The sequence below is a fragment of the Panthera leo genome, chromosome B3, assembly GCF_018350215.1.
Source record: "Panthera leo isolate Ple1 chromosome B3, P.leo_Ple1_pat1.1, whole genome shotgun sequence".
Taxonomy (NCBI): domain Eukaryota; kingdom Metazoa; phylum Chordata; class Mammalia; order Carnivora; family Felidae; genus Panthera; species Panthera leo.
Genome location: NC_056684.1, coordinates 70,641,648 through 70,661,037, shown reverse-complemented (window position 1 = coordinate 70,661,037; position 19,390 = coordinate 70,641,648). Strand labels below are relative to the sequence as shown.

General features: G+C 36.4%; 2 protein-coding genes across 7 annotated transcripts in view; both read left to right on the top strand.

The window, feature by feature from the left end:
* Positions 1 to 19,390, top strand: part of LOC122222252 (olfactory receptor 4N2-like) — a 127,657-nt gene that overhangs the window by 69,749 nt on the left and 38,518 nt on the right. The gene's annotated exons all lie outside the window — the stretch shown is intronic.
* LOC122222255 (olfactory receptor 4Q3) lies at positions 12,501 to 13,448 on the top strand. Its single transcript, XM_042942549.1, has one exon. It carries the CDS (start codon positions 12,501 to 12,503, stop codon positions 13,446 to 13,448), a length of 948 nt encoding a protein of 315 aa, XP_042798483.1.

Sequence of the window (19,390 nt, the reverse complement as noted above, 5' to 3'; positions counted from 1 at the left end):
CCATCTGAATACTCTATTTATCAAATACAGCTACATGACCAAGGTCCTAGGGTGGGTAGATGTAGCCCTGATACATTTCTTTCCCTCAAGACTAAATTACTCAGTAAAGCAGCACTATGGACCCAGATTTTCTTTGAGAAACTCTGCTTTTCTCTGCTCTTGTGGCCCACTTCAGACAGTTGCCACTTCAATTAATATTTCTGTAAAAGTATTATTAAAAGAAAAGTACTCCATGAAGCCCAAGAAGAAATATAACTGGAGGAAGCAGCCAGTGAGACAGATTGACTTAGTATTTAAGAAGAAATAGGAATTTGTGTTCTGATCTAGATTGAGTTGATTATTTCCCCAAACATTTAATGATCTGGTTTCTCTGGCCAACCTAATGAAGAAAATGTATAGCAACTCAGGGAAGAGGAAAGACCTGAAATAGTTTGATTTGGTTTCTTCACTTAAGGTAAAGAAATACTTCGCTCTTCCCAAGGAGTCTTCTGGTGTTGGTATTAAGTATGTTTATGTCTGACATATCCTGTAGGACTTTTAATTTCTCCATGCCATTATCTTGGTTTGGCCAGGTTTTCTGCCTGGGTCTGCTTCTCTCAGCTTGCAGTGATATCATAGGATCTATTTTTACCAGATAAAACCATTACTGTGATTTTCCCAGCTGTGGCTACTCATGAGTTAAATATGTATGTGTGTGTTTACATATATATACACACGACATGAAGAGCCAACATTAGTTTTAAATGCATTTATGAAACATCTCAAAACTGATTTGCTTTTCCTAATTTCATAACCTGCTAAGACTTCCTAGTGAATGGTATTTGTATTGTGACTTTGTCTTCAGTGCTATGTCTCTTTGGAACCCTGGAGTGATGTGTACATACAGCTCCTAAAATGGAATCAGGGAAACAATGCTTTCAGTCTTGTTTAACATTATCTTCTATGAGTTCTTGACATAACTGACTCTTGTTTTCAAAAGAACCTATCTTGGAGTTGTGAAAAAGCTAGAAAAATTAATGTTTTAGAAAGCTGATTCATCTATACTTACCTCAGTTAGTGGCAAACACCACGACTTTGCCAGGAATTAAAGCTATTTGGATTTTGTTCTTCAGATCTTTCATCAAAGATACTAAAAACAATAACAAAAATTAGGCTTATTTCTCTAGGGAAAAAAAAAAGGTAGGAGCATGATGCAATTTCTGCATACTGGTAGCTATGTCTGGGAAGAGTGGGTCAGCTATGCCCTTTCTTCTCAGTCTCAATTTTAGTCTCAAAAGTGTGGATTCCAAGACCTTCACTGAAAAACAAACTCTCTTTTGTTCAATTAACTGTGCAGTGGTTGCCAGAGTCTCATCAGGGGAGATGCCTGGAAGATGATGTGGGAAAGATACTGGAAATTGTTTCCAGTTTTTAATTTGGACGAAAGGATTCAAGTAACACCTACATAAAACATTTAATATAGAAATGGAGTTCTGGAGAGGACCCTATTCTCTATATATTTCTAGTCTGTATTTCCAGAGATTGGCTCCTTGTGTACTTTAAAAAGTGACTTCTCACCTCAGTAGTCCTTTGGTAGTCCTTTGGGTAGGCTAGTCTCTCAGGCCAGCATCTGCCTTTACCTTCTGTGATTAGGTGTCTTTGGTAGAAGAACTAGGAAAAATAAATAGTTGTGTAAGATGAATATGTGGCTGTGTCTCCTGAACTCAAAGCTAATTATGAATTGTCCTTTACTTTGTAAAACCAAGGTTCCTCTAGGGAAAGGAGGCAGCCCTATTGTCAATCCCCAGAGAGATGTAGAAAAAAAATTTCTGGCTTATGAGGAAAAAAAAATGGACAGCTTAAAGACTGTGAAATATTTGTTTCTAGTGCAGGAAGTAAATCCATTATGGTACATTTTACATTTTTGGTTTTCTTCAGAATTAATGTCTTATTGTATTAGCTTTGTAGTGTCATAGCATGATGAGCTCTCTCAAGATTCTCTTAACATTCTTCTAAGCTTTTGTTTTTTTAAGTCTATTTATTTTGAGAGAGAGGGATAGAGAGAAAGAGAGTGCATGAGCAGGAGAGGGATAGAGAGAGAGGAGAGAGAATCTGTCAGTGCAGAGCCTGGCATAGGTCTCGATCCCAGGAACCTGAGATCATGACCTGAGCAGAAATCAAGACTTGGATGCTCAAGTGACTGAGCCATCCAGGTATCCCTCTTATAAGCTTTTGTGTGTGCATGTACTTTTTTTTTTTTTAAGAATTATCCTTTTTTTGTTGAGTATAAGGGGCCCATATAATCATATTACAAAAATATTTCCTCTAATATGTTTCCTGTATATTTCTTTTTTTTTTAACGTTTTTATTTATTTTTGAGACAGAGAGAGACAGAGCATGAATGGGGGAGAGTCAGAGAGAGGGAGACACAGAATCTGAAACAGGCTCCGGGCTCTGAGCTGTCAGCACAGGGGCCCCATGCGGGGCTCGAACTCACGGACCGCGAGATCGTGACCTGAGCCAAAGTCCGCGCTCAACCGACTGAGCCACCCAGGCTCCCCTATTTCCTGTATATTTCTTTAAGATCTCACCATCTGACTGACTTTTTAGGGAATTTCTGGAATCAGGCATAGTAACAAAGAATAATCAAATTCCCATTTGTATTTGGCATTTGAGCAAAAAAAAAAAATTGAAGAATAAAACATTTATAGGTCATTATAGTGCAATGCGGGGATCTTTGAGCATCAAGAGTCAGTGTGAGTTAGAACCACAATATGTATATGGTGATTGGGAAGAATTACAAAAGGTAGAGTGAACAGGAACCAAGATATAGTTGCCCACTTAATAATTTTGTCTAGGATCAGTTCTTTCCATCTTAATGTCATCTGTGGTAGACATACCACAGGTTGTCAACTATTATCTTTTGTACCAATCCAAATGAAAATATGTCCATTTTGTAATGAAGAAATTTTTTCCAAAATTTGTTCACATCATGGTGGGGAATTGCCCACTGTGATGGAGATACTTTTATTAGCATCAAGTTTGCAAGGATATTGGAAATTCACTGGAATTTTCTTCTGCCTTAGTGAACAGTAACATTTGGCATGTAGATTTGTTTTCTGTGGTATTTAGATTCACTTTTTGCTGACACATCCCCACCACTGGGTTAGCAGCTGGCAGGCATTTCTTCTCCATAAAAGCTAAAGGTCAGCATCATTTTTAAAAAATTTTTTTTTTCAACGTTTTTTATTTATTTTTGGGACAGAGAGAGACAGAGCATGAACGGGGGAGGGGCAGAGAGAGAGGGAGACACAGAATCGGAAACAGGTTCCAGGCTCCGAGCCATCAGCCCAGAGCCTGACGCGGGGCTCGAACTCACGGACCGCGAGATCGTGACCTGGCTGAAGTCGGACGCTTAACCGACTGCGCCACCCAGCGCCCCAGCATCATTTTTTTAACATCCATCCCTCCCATCCCTAACAGACTTCTTCCATCATGGCAATTGATTTCAACTTCTCTATTGTGTAACATCCACATCCAATGACACCAGGCAGATGTATAAACAGGCTGATTAATGGATATTAGGATATATTTTTTTTGAGAAAAGATAACTATCCAGAAATAAAAATGAAAATATAATGAAAATTAAAAATTTATGGACAGGTTTAATAGTGGATGGGACAGCAAATAAGAAAATAAATTAACTGGAGACTACATCAGAAAACTTTCTACATTAATGCATTTTGAATAGACAAAAAAAAAGAGAGAAAAATGGAAGAGAGGTTAAACATGGAAGTCTAACAGTTTAATTAGTAATCCTGAAGAAAGGAAAAGTCAGAAACAATATTTAAAGAGATCATATCTGAAAAATTTTTTAGACTTGGTCAAGCATAAAAAACTAAAACTTCAAAGAGTAAGTCCAATACATTCTAACACTGAAAATAAAAAATTCACACTCTACAAATTATAAACAATGGAAACTAAAGACAAAAATAATAGCTGTAAAGGAACGTCAAGAAAAATAGACTCTAGTTCCTGCCTTCTAGTTCTGTGACTTATTCACTCCATAATTGGAAGCCTGCAACTCCTAATCTCCTTTACCCATTTTGCCCATTTTCCCATCCTCCTCCCCTCTTTCAATCATCAGTTTGTTCTCTGTATTTATAGATATGATTTTTTGTTTATTCATTTGTTTTGTACTTTAGGTTCCACATATAAATGAAAACGTGATATTTGTCTTTCTCAGTCCAACTTATTTTATTAGCATAATGTTCTCTAGGTCCATCCATGTTATTGCAAATGGCAACAACAAGTCCTTTTTTTGTGACTGAGAAATATTCCATTGTGTGTGTGTGTGTGTGTGTGTGTGTGTGTGTATACCTATATCATTCATCTATCTATCTATCTATCTATCTATCTATCTATCTATCTATCTCTATCTGCCACATCTTCCTTATCCATTTATCTACTCATGGACACTTAGATTGCTTCCATACCTGGGCTACTGTAAATAATGCTGAAATAAATATAGCACATGTCTTTTTGAATTAATGTCTTTGTTTTCCTTGGGTAAATACCCAGTAGTTCTGTTTTCCACTTATCCTAAAGATATAACTCTTTGTGTCCCCCTTTGTGTGCTTAAGATGAAGAGTATTTATTATAAGGCTCCCCATGTAGGGAAGACCCTGGGCCTTAACTTCTTTTTGCAAAGCTTCTGAAATGAATCCCTCATTTGCCCTGACACAATCCTGTCAGGGAAAATGAAGGTTTCGTGCTCCACTGTTTTGTTTATTTCTCTGGGTTCTGAATCACCCAAAGAATCCAGTGTTGTTGTTCCCTTCTATCTTGTTAGTTTTTTGATGCATTTTATCATTTTTTTTCTGTTGGTAGTAGGTCTAAACAATTTAGGTTTCTATTATTAGTAATTAAGGCAACTCTTGTCATTTCTACTTCTAAAAAAATCTTAATTTGTCCATTTCTCTTTGTTTCTACTGCTTTTACATTAATCCATGCTTAAAAATGTCTGATCTCTTAAAAATATCAAATCTAGGGGCGCCAGGGTGGCTCAGTCGGTTGAGCGGCCGACTTCAGCTCAGGTCAGGATCTCGCGGTCTGTGAGTTCGAGCCCCGCATTGGGCTCTGTGCTGACAGCTCAGAGCCTGGAGCCTGTTTCAGATTCTGTGTCTCCCTCTCTCTGACCCTCCCCTGTTCATGCGCTGTCTCTCTCTGTCTCAAAAATAAATAAATGTTAAAAAAATTAAAAAAAAATAAAAATATCAAATCTATCCATTTATGCCTATTTCCTTTGCCAGTATCCTAGTGTAACTATTATTAGTTCTTTTCTGGAAGGCAGCCAGTTACCTGCTTTCCCATTTTCCTCTATCTGATCCTTCTAGAGTGATACTATAAAAAAATTTATGAAATAATTTCAGTTACTTTTTAAAAATTACTTCAAATTCTTTCCACTCTTTTTAGAATAAAGTCCAAACTCCTCACCATGACCTATAGGACTCTGGCTACCTATTGAAACTCATCTCATATTTCCCCTTGTTCACTGTATTTTAGTCACCATGCTCTCTAACGTTGGTGCCTCTCACTTGCTCTCTATTACATCACCCTGTTTTTTTCATTCATAGCAGTTATCAAAATCTGCAATTATTTTATACCTTGTCTGTCTTTCATATTAGAATGTGTACTCTGTGAGGGACAGTGTCTCTTCTGTTCAAAATAATTATGAACTTAGTCATTAGCGTAGTGCCTGGCATATATTTGCAGCATTATAAATAATTGTTGAATGAAAATACATGTTCTTTTTTTTTCTATAGGAATTTTTACATGTTATCTGTGTTCATATTTTTTTTAACCTATGGTTGGATTTGTTAACTGCAGCTGAAAGTTCTCTTTGTGTATGTAAATGATGAAATATTTTATCCTTCTTGTATGAGTGCTAAATATGTTCTTGTTCCTAGAAGAAATCTATATATTATATTGTAGAGCTTCTTCAATTTAATGGCGCTCTAATTCTAGTTGGTTATGGAGAATAAGTTCTTTCACAAATTTTAAATAAGGGAAAGAAATAAATTGAATTTCTAACAATTTAAATGCGCTAGCCTTTTAAGAAAAAATGAACAGCTTCTAACAGAAACTGGTAGCCCAGAAGCGTTTATATGTAAGAATCCAAGTTCAGGTATTCAGAATAATTCCTTGGACAAATCAAAAGGGCTGGTTAGTTTGGTTTAGAAGGAACTATAAGTTTTTCTTCATCATTTTATAATAGATTAGAATATAACACAAATTTACATTTTATTTTTTGTAAGACCACTTTGTTTTCACATAGGAAAATTGGTTAATATGAATTTAATAAACTTCATCTATTGGTTTTACTGATCAGATGAGCTAGCATTACTTTCACATATCTAGCATTATTAAAAATGTAAAATTATGTGTTCAACCAAATTGAATGTTTTCTAATAAATAGTTTATAAATAGTAATTGTGTTGCTCTGTAATGTCATTTTATATATAATTTCCAATATCCTTTATTAACTTTAAGACCTTGACTAACACTAACTTGATAATTGATGAAAAATCTTTGGATACCTAGACAACTCTTAATAAGATAGCACACAAAAATATTGATTGTGAGGCCCAATTTTAATTTGCTTCCTATTTAAGAAATATAAAAAGAGATGCATGGGATTATAGGCATTTATGAAATGTATGCAATATGGTGATCTGCTGAGATGCTTGTGTGTGAAAGATATTCTCAAATATCAACTCTTCTGTTTGTGCTAGTGAGGAAATAGAAGTTAGTTACTCTCTTAGTTCTTTTGGGCTGCTATAACAAAAATACCATAGATTAGGTGACATATAAACAAATTTATTTCTCATAGTTCTGGATGCTGAGAAGAGAGATGTAATAGAAAACTGCTAAATTGTGTTAATTTTCTTTTTAGTGTGGTAGAAAAGGTAATCCCAAAGGTTAAGATTGTGTTGCCCTTTAGGACACTAACCAGTTTACATATAACTTAGAAATTTTATTTCAATGTTTTTTTTTTAAATACTCTATATGAAGCCACATTTTTATTTTTTATTTTTCATTTTTTTTGAAATTTATTGTCAAATTGGTTTCCATACAACACCCAGTGCTCATCCCAAAAGGTGCCCTCCTCAATACCTATCACCCACCCTCCCCTCCCTCCCACCCCCCATCAACCCTCAGTTTGTTCTCAGTTTTTAAGGGTCTCTTATGCTTTGGCTCTCTACCACTCTAACCTCTTTTTTTTTCCTTCCCCTCCCCCATGGGTTTCTGTTAAGTTTCTCAGGATCCACGTAAGAGTGAACACATATGGTATCTGTCTTTCTCTGTATGGCTTCTTTCACTTAGCATCACACTCTCCAGTTCCATCCACGTTGCTACAAAAGGCCAAATTTCATTCTTTCTCATTGCCACGTAGTATTCCATTGTGTATATAAACCACAATTTCTTTATCCATTCATCAGTTGATGGACATTTAGGCTCTTTCCATAATTTGGCTATTGTTGAGAGTGCTGCTATAAACATTGGGGTACAAGTGGCCCTATGCATCAGTACTCCTGTATCTCTTGGGTAAATTCCTAGCAGTGCTACTCCTCGGTCATAGGGTAGGTCTATTTTTAATTTTTTAAAGAACCTCCACACTGTTTTCCAGAGTTGAAGCCACATTTTTATATTATCTTTTGAACTGGCTTCATTATCCTGCTCTTCTTCATTAAGAGTTAAATATAATTTTTGACATGTTTTAAGCACCTTTTTGAGAATTTTGTTTATAACATTTAAAAAATTATATTTGACAGCAACAATTTATAAAAAATATTCAATTACTAATCACAGCAGCTGTGTTTTCTGTATAAGATCCATACATAGGCACCAATTAGATAAGTTGCTTGAAGTATCATCAAGAGACTCGGGTATTGTAATGAAGGCTCTGTAACACCTTGAGGGAAGTGTTTCTGCTTCTATAGCTTGCAGTGCTAACTTAGTATTTATCATTCAGCCTTGCTTACTTCAGGACCACGTTTCATATAGAAAGCAGTGAGAATCATTTTACTCAGGTATAGATTGACACATGGAAATTGGTAGCATAACCAGTGCCAAATTAATCAATCCAAAGTAAGTAAAAGGGGTGGGCTGTGTTATGCAATAAGGTCTGACTGTTTTGGAGTCTGTGGGGTCTAAGCTCAGCTTTTTAGCAAGAACTGAGATTCAGACAACAGCAGCCTAGAGAATCCTAAGGCTCATTAGGCTGAGCAATGGCATAAGAACCATAAAAGCCTCAGACACATCCAGAGCCCTGGGGACAAGAGGTCTTTCCAATTGTACAGCCAGGCCTCAACTAGAGCGTGACTTATAAGAAAGCAGTTAGGGCACAGACTCGGGCAACTATGATGATCATCTGAGAATTTATAATTTTGCTGGTCTGAAAGTATGAAGAGATTGGTGGGAGGAATAGCAGGGTAACACATTCCTTCCTCAAACCCACATAGCTCCTGACATGTAATCATGTAAGTTTCTAAAATGTGTTTTTTTAAAGCTCCACTCACCCCATTTGCTCCTCTTTCTAGCTCTGAAACCGTATTTATACCTCTCTGACATTCATTGTTTTTAAATTTAAGAAATCATTTGAGTTTGTTCTAGGTTTATACCCTTAGATGCATTCACAGAGCAATGAAATTCTCATAGCATCAGGGAATTCTAGGACTGGTGATGTCTTGGAAGGTAAAAACAAGGTTTGGATAAAATAGGATCAGCTTAATATAACAAAAGCACTGGACCCATGGCAGTATTGTCTTAGGATTACCTAATTCTACAGTAGTTCCTCTTAGATCCTATTTTCCATTTATTTATTTCAGTTGCTTTTTGCTAAATTCTTAATTTCTCCCAAATGAAATTTAAGATGCAATATTTCAAACAAAGATTAGAGCAGAAAGATTAGAGCAGAAAGATTATACCTTCCTTCTCAGTTGGAGATACCATCATAGGTATCATCTTCAATGAATGGTGTACATTTCCTGGTGTTACAGGAGAAATTAGAAAATACATCAGATGCCCCCAAAAGAAGTTCATATAGCATTTAAGCCTCAACTGGTAAATCTCTTTCTGTCATTGTTGTGGTCAAATTTCTTCTTCTGAGAATACTTTTAGCTCAACACAGGCAAAAATAGACAAAATAGCAAAATACATTGTTTGAAAAAACCACAACCACTCCCACAAGGAAAATTTTATTCCTTTTTTTAAGTATTTTCTGTGTAGACCTCTCTTTTTCCTTGCATAGAAAAACTAGAGTAGTTGCTTAACTGTCCACAAATAGCCCTTGATTTTTTAAAGAGTTTGGTTTTGTTCTCTTTCCTCCGTGCTGCTTTGGGTATTTCCATAAAGGCTTTCACTTCTCATTAAGCATTCTCCTCAATTCCTTTGTCTCTTTTTGCCAACTTAAAAACATATTTATTGACTTTCACGAATTCTTAGTTTATTCTTTGAATGTGAAGCATGAAACACTTGATAGGGTGAATGTTGCTTCCCAGATCCCAGCAGGGGGTCAGCCTAGGAAAATGTTGTGGTGGAAGGTATTTTTAGGTGATGGACAGTCCCTCATGCTTAGAGATAGTGCTGGTTTTGTCCTTCACAGAATACTCACAGGCTGGATTTCTTACTGTGAGCAGAGACTTCAGAAATACAGAAACTGGAAATATTTCTTCCAAACATGGCAGTTAATACTGCAAGTGAACTTTCTATATTGGTTGGCATTGTGTTTTCATATTATCTGAAGGCAGAAAATTTCTTCCGTTCGTAAGAAATTTAAGAATAACCAGAATCTAGCCCATACCTCAATTAAAACTCAAATATAGAGTTGTCTGTATTTGTCTCATGAAATGTAATGATTTCAACATCACTATTAGTGAAGTCCTATTATGCTAATGTCCTAGGGATGATCTGAAAATATTTATTGTACTGAAGTCCCTGAATATTAAATATTACTTTAAAAAGTTAGATCATAGACTAAGACTTAACAATGTTTTGGAGTAATTAGGTTTTAATATTTTTTACATACTCTTAATCTACCCTTCTGATTGGTTTAATTTTGTCTGTTTTAGTACAAGCTTATCTTTATATCTGTCCCATGGAAATAATAAGTGTGTAATACAAGTGACTACCCTTTGCATATTGTTTTCACATTAGGAAATAATCACATTATTACTCAGCCATAAATTATAAGAATACTTTGGGTCTGCTTTTCCACTTGTTTTTTTCTTCCTTGTTTTCAGAAACCTCTTTTGAATTTTAAAAAATAATTTTGGTTGTTCTTTCTCAGGCTCTTTCTAGTTTTCCAAAGATGAGGTTTGAAATTAGATGCAGAATTTCAATGAAAACTTGACCTCGTCTAATTAAATATTTTAGATAATTGGAAAGAACACCAGATTGCCATTTCCATATGGAAATTCACAATCTTTGGTATATCCAAAGAGGATTGGGAAACTTCCATTCTATTAGAGTTCAAGTAGGGCTGTACATATGACAGAAAATGGTTTCCTGTCTTTTTTGCTTTGTTTTGTTTTCCAAAATGAATCTACAGAGTGAGATTGTTCCCCCCATTATTTATCAGATTGTAGAATTAGATGCACCTGGGCACCTGATATAGGCAGGTGAAGAGGATGGTCACATATGTGGTATGATCAAGACATCCAAAAGTTCCTTTGGCCCCAAATCTCTCTCTCACTTGCTTATCTTGAAACAATGTGTAAAGCAAAATTTCTTGGTATTAAGAATTCTTATTTTTGGATTATCTGAATAATTATCAGTATCAGATAACTTTACCTGACTTATTTGAGAGAACCAAGTACAACCTGGAATGCATAACTGAGACTGAAGACAGAAAAAATACAAATTTTGTCTCACTTAATATTTTACCAAGAGCTAGTTCTAGATTGAAAATCTAATCTAGATGGAGAAACATCTGCTAATTCTTAACCACTTCAATGGAAAGAATGTACCAATGTTCCCTGATTTTTTTATTTGTAATCTGAGATATTCTCACCCAATATTGCAAGTGAATGTAAATGTAGAGAAGGAGAAAATGGATAAAACAATATCTTAGTGTAAACTTTATTTCTTTTAAGTGTACCTATGGTTGTTGAAAAGTCCAAAAGCAGCATAATTCTGACTTCCCTCATTATCCTTTCCTATGAAATGGGTCATAATGAGCCTCTTTTGTACCTGTCTCAATGATAAGGATCATTGCCCTTGGTCTCTGCTTTTGGTGATTAGTGTGTTCTAGCCACTATCCTACTCATCTTAAGTTAGATGATTCCTTAAACTTTAAAGGCAAAGATTTAATTTCCTGTTACCCAGTTTCTACAAATTTTCCAACCTCCATCACCTATGATAATAAATAAAAACAAAGAACATGAGCTTCTTTTCAATCCTTCCTAAATAATTTGTTTCTTAACATGTGCATTTATAATAGTTACTAACTTTGTACAGTATAGTAATTTATAGTACAAAGCATTATTCCTTCAATTTGATAAATTATTACACAGTAAGCATTGTGGTGTAAGTATAGAGATTAATAAGAAATACTGCCCCACTTTAGGGAGTTAAGTAATTTTTTTTTAAGTGCATTTTGTTCATAGATTATATTTGATTCTCAAAACAACCTTGGAGGATATTATTATGCCTATATTAGATTGAATAAACAAAGAATGAAACTGGGTTTGATACCTTGCCTGAGGTCACTGAATTGGTGAGTGGTTGAGTTGGGCATTGGATCTAGACTTCATTCCAGAACTCTTGCCATTAAAGGCTATAGTTTTGTCTCTTACAAAAATGGAATGATTTTCACGTTCTCATCACCTCATGTCCAGGTAATTTTCTCCCTCCCTAGTTTGTTGTAAATGTAACTTAAAAGCATTATAAGAATGAAGGGTTGGAACGAATGCAATGTTCTATTTATACAGGAATATATTTCTTGTTCTATTTTTACAGGAATATATATTTCCTACCTCACAGAAATTGCTTAAGATTTTTCATGTTGGGGGCGCCTGGGTGGCTCAGTTGGTTAAGCGTCCAACTGTGGCTTGGGTCATGATCTCACTGTGCATGAGTTTGAGCCCCGCATTGGGCTCTGTGCTGAGCTCAGAGCCTGGAACCTACTTTGGATTCTGTGTCTCCTTCTCTCACTTTGTGTCTCCCACACTCATGCTGTGTCTCTCAAGAATGAATAAACGTTAAAAAAATTTTTTTAAAAAGGTTTTTCATCTTGGAATATGATTCCATAAACACCAGACCCCAAATCATATATATATATATGTGTATATATATGTATATATATACACATATATATACACATATATATATATATATACACATATATATGTATATATATATATATATATGTATGTGTGTGTATATATATATAAATTTTTGTCTAAGTTAAATCTTCTTCCAATTCTTCTTTCTCTAGGTCACTTGGTATTCTTGACTTGATGAAAAAAAGAAATGATTCTAAAGTGACAGAATTTGTTCTTCTGGGCCTATCATCCTCTTGGGAGCTACAGCTATTTCTCTTCTTAATATTTTTGTTTTTTTACATGACTGTTGTTTTGGGAAACCTCTTGATAATTGTAACAGTACGAGCTGATGCTCACCTGCTCCAATCTCCTATGTACTATTTTTTGGGCCATCTGTCCTTCATTGACCTATGCCTGAGCTGTGTTACTGTGCCCAAGATGTTAGGAGATTTCCTACAGCAAGACAAGATCATCTCTTTTTCAGGATGCTTGGCCCAGATCTACTTCCTGCACTTTCTGGGAGCCAGTGAGATGTTTCTGCTGACAGTCATGGCCTATGATAGGTATGTTGCCATATGTAATCCTTTGCACTACTTGACAGTCATGAATCGTCAGCTATGCTTTCAGTTGGTTTTTGCCTGTTGGTGTGGGGGTTTCATCCATTCTATCACACAGGTCACACTGGTCATACAGCTGCCCTTCTGTGGTCCCATTGAACTGGACAACTTCTACTGTGATGTCCCACAGGTCATCAAGCTAGCGTGTACGGACACATATGTAGTAGAGGTGCTGATGGTCTCAAACAGTGGTCTGTTATCTCTCGTCTGCTTTTTGGTCTTGCTATTCTCTTATGCCATCATCCTCATCACTGTGAGAACTCGCTTCCGTCAGGGCTACAGCAAGTCACTCTCTACCTGTGCCTCCCACCTCACAGTGGTCAGCCTGATCTTTGTGCCATGTGTATTCATCTACCTGAGGCCTTTCTGCAGCTTCTCCGTGGATAAGGTATTCTCTGTCTTTTACACAGTGATCACACCTATGTTGAATCCTCTCATCTACACACTCAGAAATGCTGAAATGAAGACAGTCATGAAGAAGCTGAGAAAAAAGCATGTGGCATCCTTCTGCCATATTAAAGGATGAACAGGAAGATGTGATTTATAAAACATAACTTTCTTGGGACATTCTTGACTCATCCTGTACATGAGTACATGCATGAAACCAATTTGATGACTTTGGTATAAAATCCAGCATAAACATTATAATTGCTGTTGATTGCTATTGAGGCATAGTGACTTTGTCAGATGTTAAATATTAAATAGGGAAGTCAGGAATGTGTAATGGCCCAGGTATTGAGTACTAGGCTCAAGAGGACACCTTGAAAGTCCAACTCTTCTATCCTTTTGTCTGTAACTAGTCTTTAAGTCATTTCACTTTGATTTTTTATTTTATTTTTTAAACAATCCTTTTTTAAAGTTTATGTATTTATTTATTTTGAGAGAGAGAAAGTGAGTGTGAGCAAGGGAGGGGCAGATAGAGAGGGGGAGAGAGAGAGAATCTCAAGCAAGCTCTGCACTGTCAGCACAGAACCTGATGCAAGGCTCAAACTCAGGAACTGTGAGATCATGACCTGAGCTGAAATCAAGTTGGACACTTAACCCACTGAGCCAACCAGGGGCCCCTCATTTTACTTTTAACTTCTCTTCAAATGAAAAAAGGTATCCCATCACCTTTTTTTTTTTTTTGTCCTGGTCCTCTGGCTGTAACAACTTCTAGTGTCAGGAAGTTCCTTCTGATATATCATCAGAGTCTCTTCTGAAGCAGTGTGAATCCCTCTCATCCTGTCTCTAACAAAACCTGAAACAGCACTAACCACCCCACATATTAATGTTCACCCAGGAACTATGTTTTATATTGTGCCAAATTTTAGAAATGCACTTGAATTCAACTCACATAGTGAGCAATGCTCTTAGTGAAGCTTACGTGTGAAGGGAAGGAAGTGCCAGGTGATGGAAACTCCTAGTGTCCTGCTGTGGAGGCTTCTCTAGAAGAGGCATGCCATTCCTCTTGAGTTTCTCTTTGGGTGGAATCACACTGGGGCAAGTTGATAAGCTAGCTCTTCAACTGATCATAATGTTTAAGAGCTCTGACCTGTAAGGGGAGGGGTGAAGAAATGAACTGTGGTTTAAAGTACTCATAGTTATTACCTCTAAGTCTCAAAAGTACTTTGCGGAGTAGGTAATATTATTCAACTTCAATTTTACAAACAAACAGATTTATTAAATGACTTTCATAAGATCACTCAGAAAAAATATGATCGAGTAAGAAATTAGGAATTTTAGATAATTAAGATTAAGCTAATATTTTTCTTTCCAGAAAGTCTTTACCCTAATTAGATGGACTAATTGTATATTTTCTGTTTTACCTAGAGAGGAACTTCAGAGGTAGGAGATCACTAAAAACATGCACAAAACATTTATGTTTAAGGTTATCTGTTTCTGGCATAAGGATCTTTGCAACTTTTTATGTCTATGGAAGGGTATTAATTCTATTTACTAAATAATGCTTTAATTATGGGTTTTTAGCAATATTTTTGTATGTGCCCACTTATTTCCTGATCAGTTGCAGTGGAGAGGGTTTTTTTTAAATCACTTAGCTAAAAAACATAACTAAGGAAAGAATATTCGAAATTCCACCTAATATTAAGATTTACTAGGTAAATTGCAATGCCTGTGGTCATGTAAGAGCTTGGATGATTTCTTGATAGTTTGAGTGGGTTAGTATCCCTGGTACAGATCATACTCTTTCACTCCACAACATTTCTACAGAGGTCCTTTGCCTGTAGTGAACATCTAGAAGAGCAGACAGGAGGACATTGTTAGCTACAGAGTAATGTGTGAGTTGACAAGAAGGTTTAAGTGGTGTTGTGGGTTAGCCAGACACATTGCAGGGACATGAAGTTCCAGGCTTTCTTTTCATATCAGCTGGACGCAACCTCCCTTTTTCTAATGTTCCTCTTTCCTAGCAAAATTTAGAGTCTTGGGAAATCATTTCAAATGTCCTGTTCATATCTGGGATTGGTAGCATTATATTCAGAAAAGCAAGACTTGTGTGTGTTTCCTTTTGCATAATTAATCCTCCAATAGTTGCTTAATCCATTATCTATATTAAAATTCTCTTTATTAATAAGTTGATAACATTTCTATTTTTCAGACTGTACACAATTGCTATCATCTCCAGAGTTCTCTTCTTAAATGCCTTGAGCCTACTTCCAGGGCCTGCCTGAGCCTCTTCTTTGGGTCTATCCCCCTGAGGGCAGACCATATCACTGGCATGGGAACCTTCAGGTTGAGGGCACTGTGTGTAAAGTAGGGGACAGAGCCTGGAAATCTGGGCTGCAGAGTCCATATTCATACATGAGAGGCCTCTTGTGTTGGGCTTTAGAGCCAGAAGAAGAGGTGGGCTGGGGACTAAGGGCCAAATCTTGCTCTTTCCACACTACCATTCTGGTGTACAAATTCAAGGAGTCGGAGGATTTTGTAGCAAATATGAGAGTATGAGAATATTGTTCTCGGAGTATGAAAATTTAAGTTTATTAAAATTGATTTAAAGCTGTTAGCCATATGTTATTTGGGCTGCGTTTGTATTCTTGCTCTGGGTCCCATGGATATTTGGGGTAGGTCTGCCCCCTGTTTCCAGATCATATGGTCCTTTGAGGGGGTACTGAAATAACTGAAAGGAGACAAAGACAAGCCTGGTTTATCATATCATAAGAGGATTATTGACTTAATATTTCCAGAACACATGTAAAGTAAGATTGCATATTTATAAACTAGCTCCAAAGTACACATTGTGAATGGGCCAATGTGGTAAGAAAATCCTCCTTCCAGGGTGCCTGGGTGGCTTAGTCAGTTAAGCCTCTGCCTTTGGCTCAGGTCATGATGTCACAGTTCGTGAGTTCGAGACCTGCATCAGGATCTATGTGGACACCTCAGAGCCTGGAGCCTTGGATTCTGTCTCCCTCTCTCTCTGTCCCTTCCCCACTTGTGCTCTCTGTCTCTCTCTCTCTTTCAAAAATAAGCATTAAAAACAAATAAAAAAATAAAAACAATTAAAAAAAAAGAAGACAAAATCCCACTTCCCTTTGTCAAATTTCTCCCTTTAAGGGCCCTAGAAACTACAGAGTATTATTGGAGAGAAGTCAGCATGCCACCACAATATATACTTCTTTCTTTCTTTCTTTCTTTCTTTCTTTCTTTCTTTCTTTCTTTCTTTCTCTCTCTCTCTCTCTCTTTCTTTTTCTTTCTTTCTTTCTTTTTCTTTCTTTCTCTTTCTTCCTCCCTCTTTCTTTCTTTCTTTCTTTCTTTCTTTCTTTCTCTCTCTCTCTTTCTCTCTCTCTCTCTTTCTTTCTTTCAATGTTTATTTTTGAGGGAGGGAGATGGAAACAGAGAAAAAAAGAGAGAGAGAGAATGAGTGGCGGTGGAGCTGAGAGAGAGGGGAACAGAGGATCTGAAGAGCTCTGCACTGACAGCAGAGAGCCAGATGCAGGGTTTGAACTCAGATACTGTGAGATCATGACCTGAGCTGGTCAGACACAACTGGCTGAGCCACCCCAGTGCCACACATTTACTTTTCATTTATAGAAAACATTTCCTGGGAGATATTCCTCTGATAAACAACTCTTGGTGATTTTTTTGATCTTTTAATATTCATTCACTCATTATTAATTCATTAATTCATTATTAATCTACTATCCATTTATTATTTTAACAACTGTTTCCAGAGTGCCTCTTGTGTGCCTAGAAATGCGGTAGACATCTTGCCGTTTGGGTGTTCCACCAAACATCAACAGACTGCCCAAATATCTAATTATGAAGTCTCTCAATAAACACCAGAGGAATGTGAAGAGCATTCTAAGACAGTATGTAAGTCCAGATAATTGGGGAGAATAGAGCACAGAGGAGAGAGTAAGTCAGAAGTGTGGACCCTGGTGTGAGACAGCTTCATCATGCCCAGCTCACCACTTACTAGGGCACAAGGAACTTAATCTCTCAATGCTCCTTTGAGTATACAGTGAGGACAATAATAGCGTACAGAGCATAAGGTTCTCAGGAAAGCTACACAAAATAATACTTGTAAAGCCCTAACAAGCATTTCTGCATAAGACAGAACTCAGTAAGTATTGACTGCTTATGTTACCATTACTATTATATTTTATGTTAAAAGGGAAATAGAGGCTGAAAGAAGACTGTACAATTGTTTGATCCTGAAGAATCACAGGACAGAAAGATGAATTAAGAGTTTTTGACTCCAGATCCATGCCATATGATAGTAAAATCCCTGGTAACTCCCCCATTGACATTGAAACCAACCTTGACACGAAATGTCATATTGGGCAATATATGCACTCTCAAAATTATGTTAAAAAAATCACATTTTAAGTGTTTTTGAAATGTTCTGGTTAGTTAAATGTATAGAAAAGCTACAAAGATAGTACAGAGTTTCTGTACAGCTTGCACCATTTCTCCTATTGTTAACATCTTACATGATATGGCATATTTGTCAGAACTAATGAGCCAAAGCTGATACATACTATTAGCTAAACTCCATATTTTATTTATATTTGTTTTATTAGATTATATTTCAGTAGTTTTTCCTTAATGAATAGGCTTATCTAAGTTATCCATTTTTTATTTATTGTATTTTTAGTTATTATCTTTATGCTTATTATGTTTCCAAGACGCTTTTTGTAATTATCCCATAAACAAAGCACCTGGTGAGATTCTTTTACTTAGAGAAAATGGTGAAATCTATAATGTAAATACTCACAGTACAGTCTGCTTCCTCTCTTAAGTGAATAAATATTTCCTGTCCCTATCAATCTTGTCCTCTTTTTTTCTTCAGATATATAGTTTCTTATCTGCAAGTTGTATCTTGTCCTAGACTCTGGTACAAATATTATCATGGAATCTGTAGGGAAATAGAGTATACATGGGGATAAGAAAATCTAGGGTAATGCCTAGGAGTCCCCACATTATTCACTGGGCTACAGTACCACTCTAAACCTTGGGCTCAGGTCTACTGACTACGCTTGTTCTGAGACCAAGTCATGGTCCCAGTCCTCCTTTATGGTTTCAGTCCTGTCGCGTTGCTTGAGCCTGTAAACTACTTGCTGTTCTCCTCATATCTTCATGCCTCTGAAGATGTTGCTGCCTCTGCTGGAATTAGTGACCCACTTCTTGCCTTCAGTACTCAGATTGAGTCTTATTTTCTTGCAAGTCATCTCTGAGCCTGTCTTTGTAGAGTTTTATTTATTGGTCCTCATATGAATTCTCATAGCTTGGTGTGCTTATCTTTCATCAGCATAACACACACCATAGTTATTGTACTTTTGTTCCCTCACTCATTGGGCTGCCCCATTATTCAGTGGTTGTTGTATCTGGAGTGTCTGGCATGGTGCCCAGCACCAATAAATTCTTGATAAGGTTTTTTTTTTTTCCAGATTGAGATACAATTGACCTATAACATTTTGTAATTTTAACATGTAAAATATGTTAGTTTGATGTTTATATATCGCAACATGGTTACTACTATAACTTTGGCCAACTCTTCTATCACATCATGTTATTATTATTTCTTTTCTGTGGGAAGAACATTTCAGATCTAATCTCTTAGCAGTTTTGAAGTAATTATTGACTACAGTTGGTACGTTGTGCATTAGATCTCTAGAACTTATTGATCTTCTAGTTGTAAGCTTGTTCCCCTTCACAACATCTCCCCAATTCTCCTACCCCCACCCTTGGTAGCTACCATTCTACTCTCTGTTTCTACAAGTTTGGCTTTTTTAGACTCCACATATAAATGAAATCATACAACACTTGTCTTTCTTTGTCTGGCTAAATGTGTTTTTAAAGAAAGGAATGAAGGAAATGAAATAAAAGAAGGAACTTAGGCAGGAAGAAAGGGAGGGAGGAAGAAAGGAAAGAAAAGAAAGATAAGAAAGAGAAGCACATGACAATTTTTCATCTCAAAAAGAATTTGAGTGGGGAATCCAGTGAACACAGTATGCTCACAGTTAGCCATTC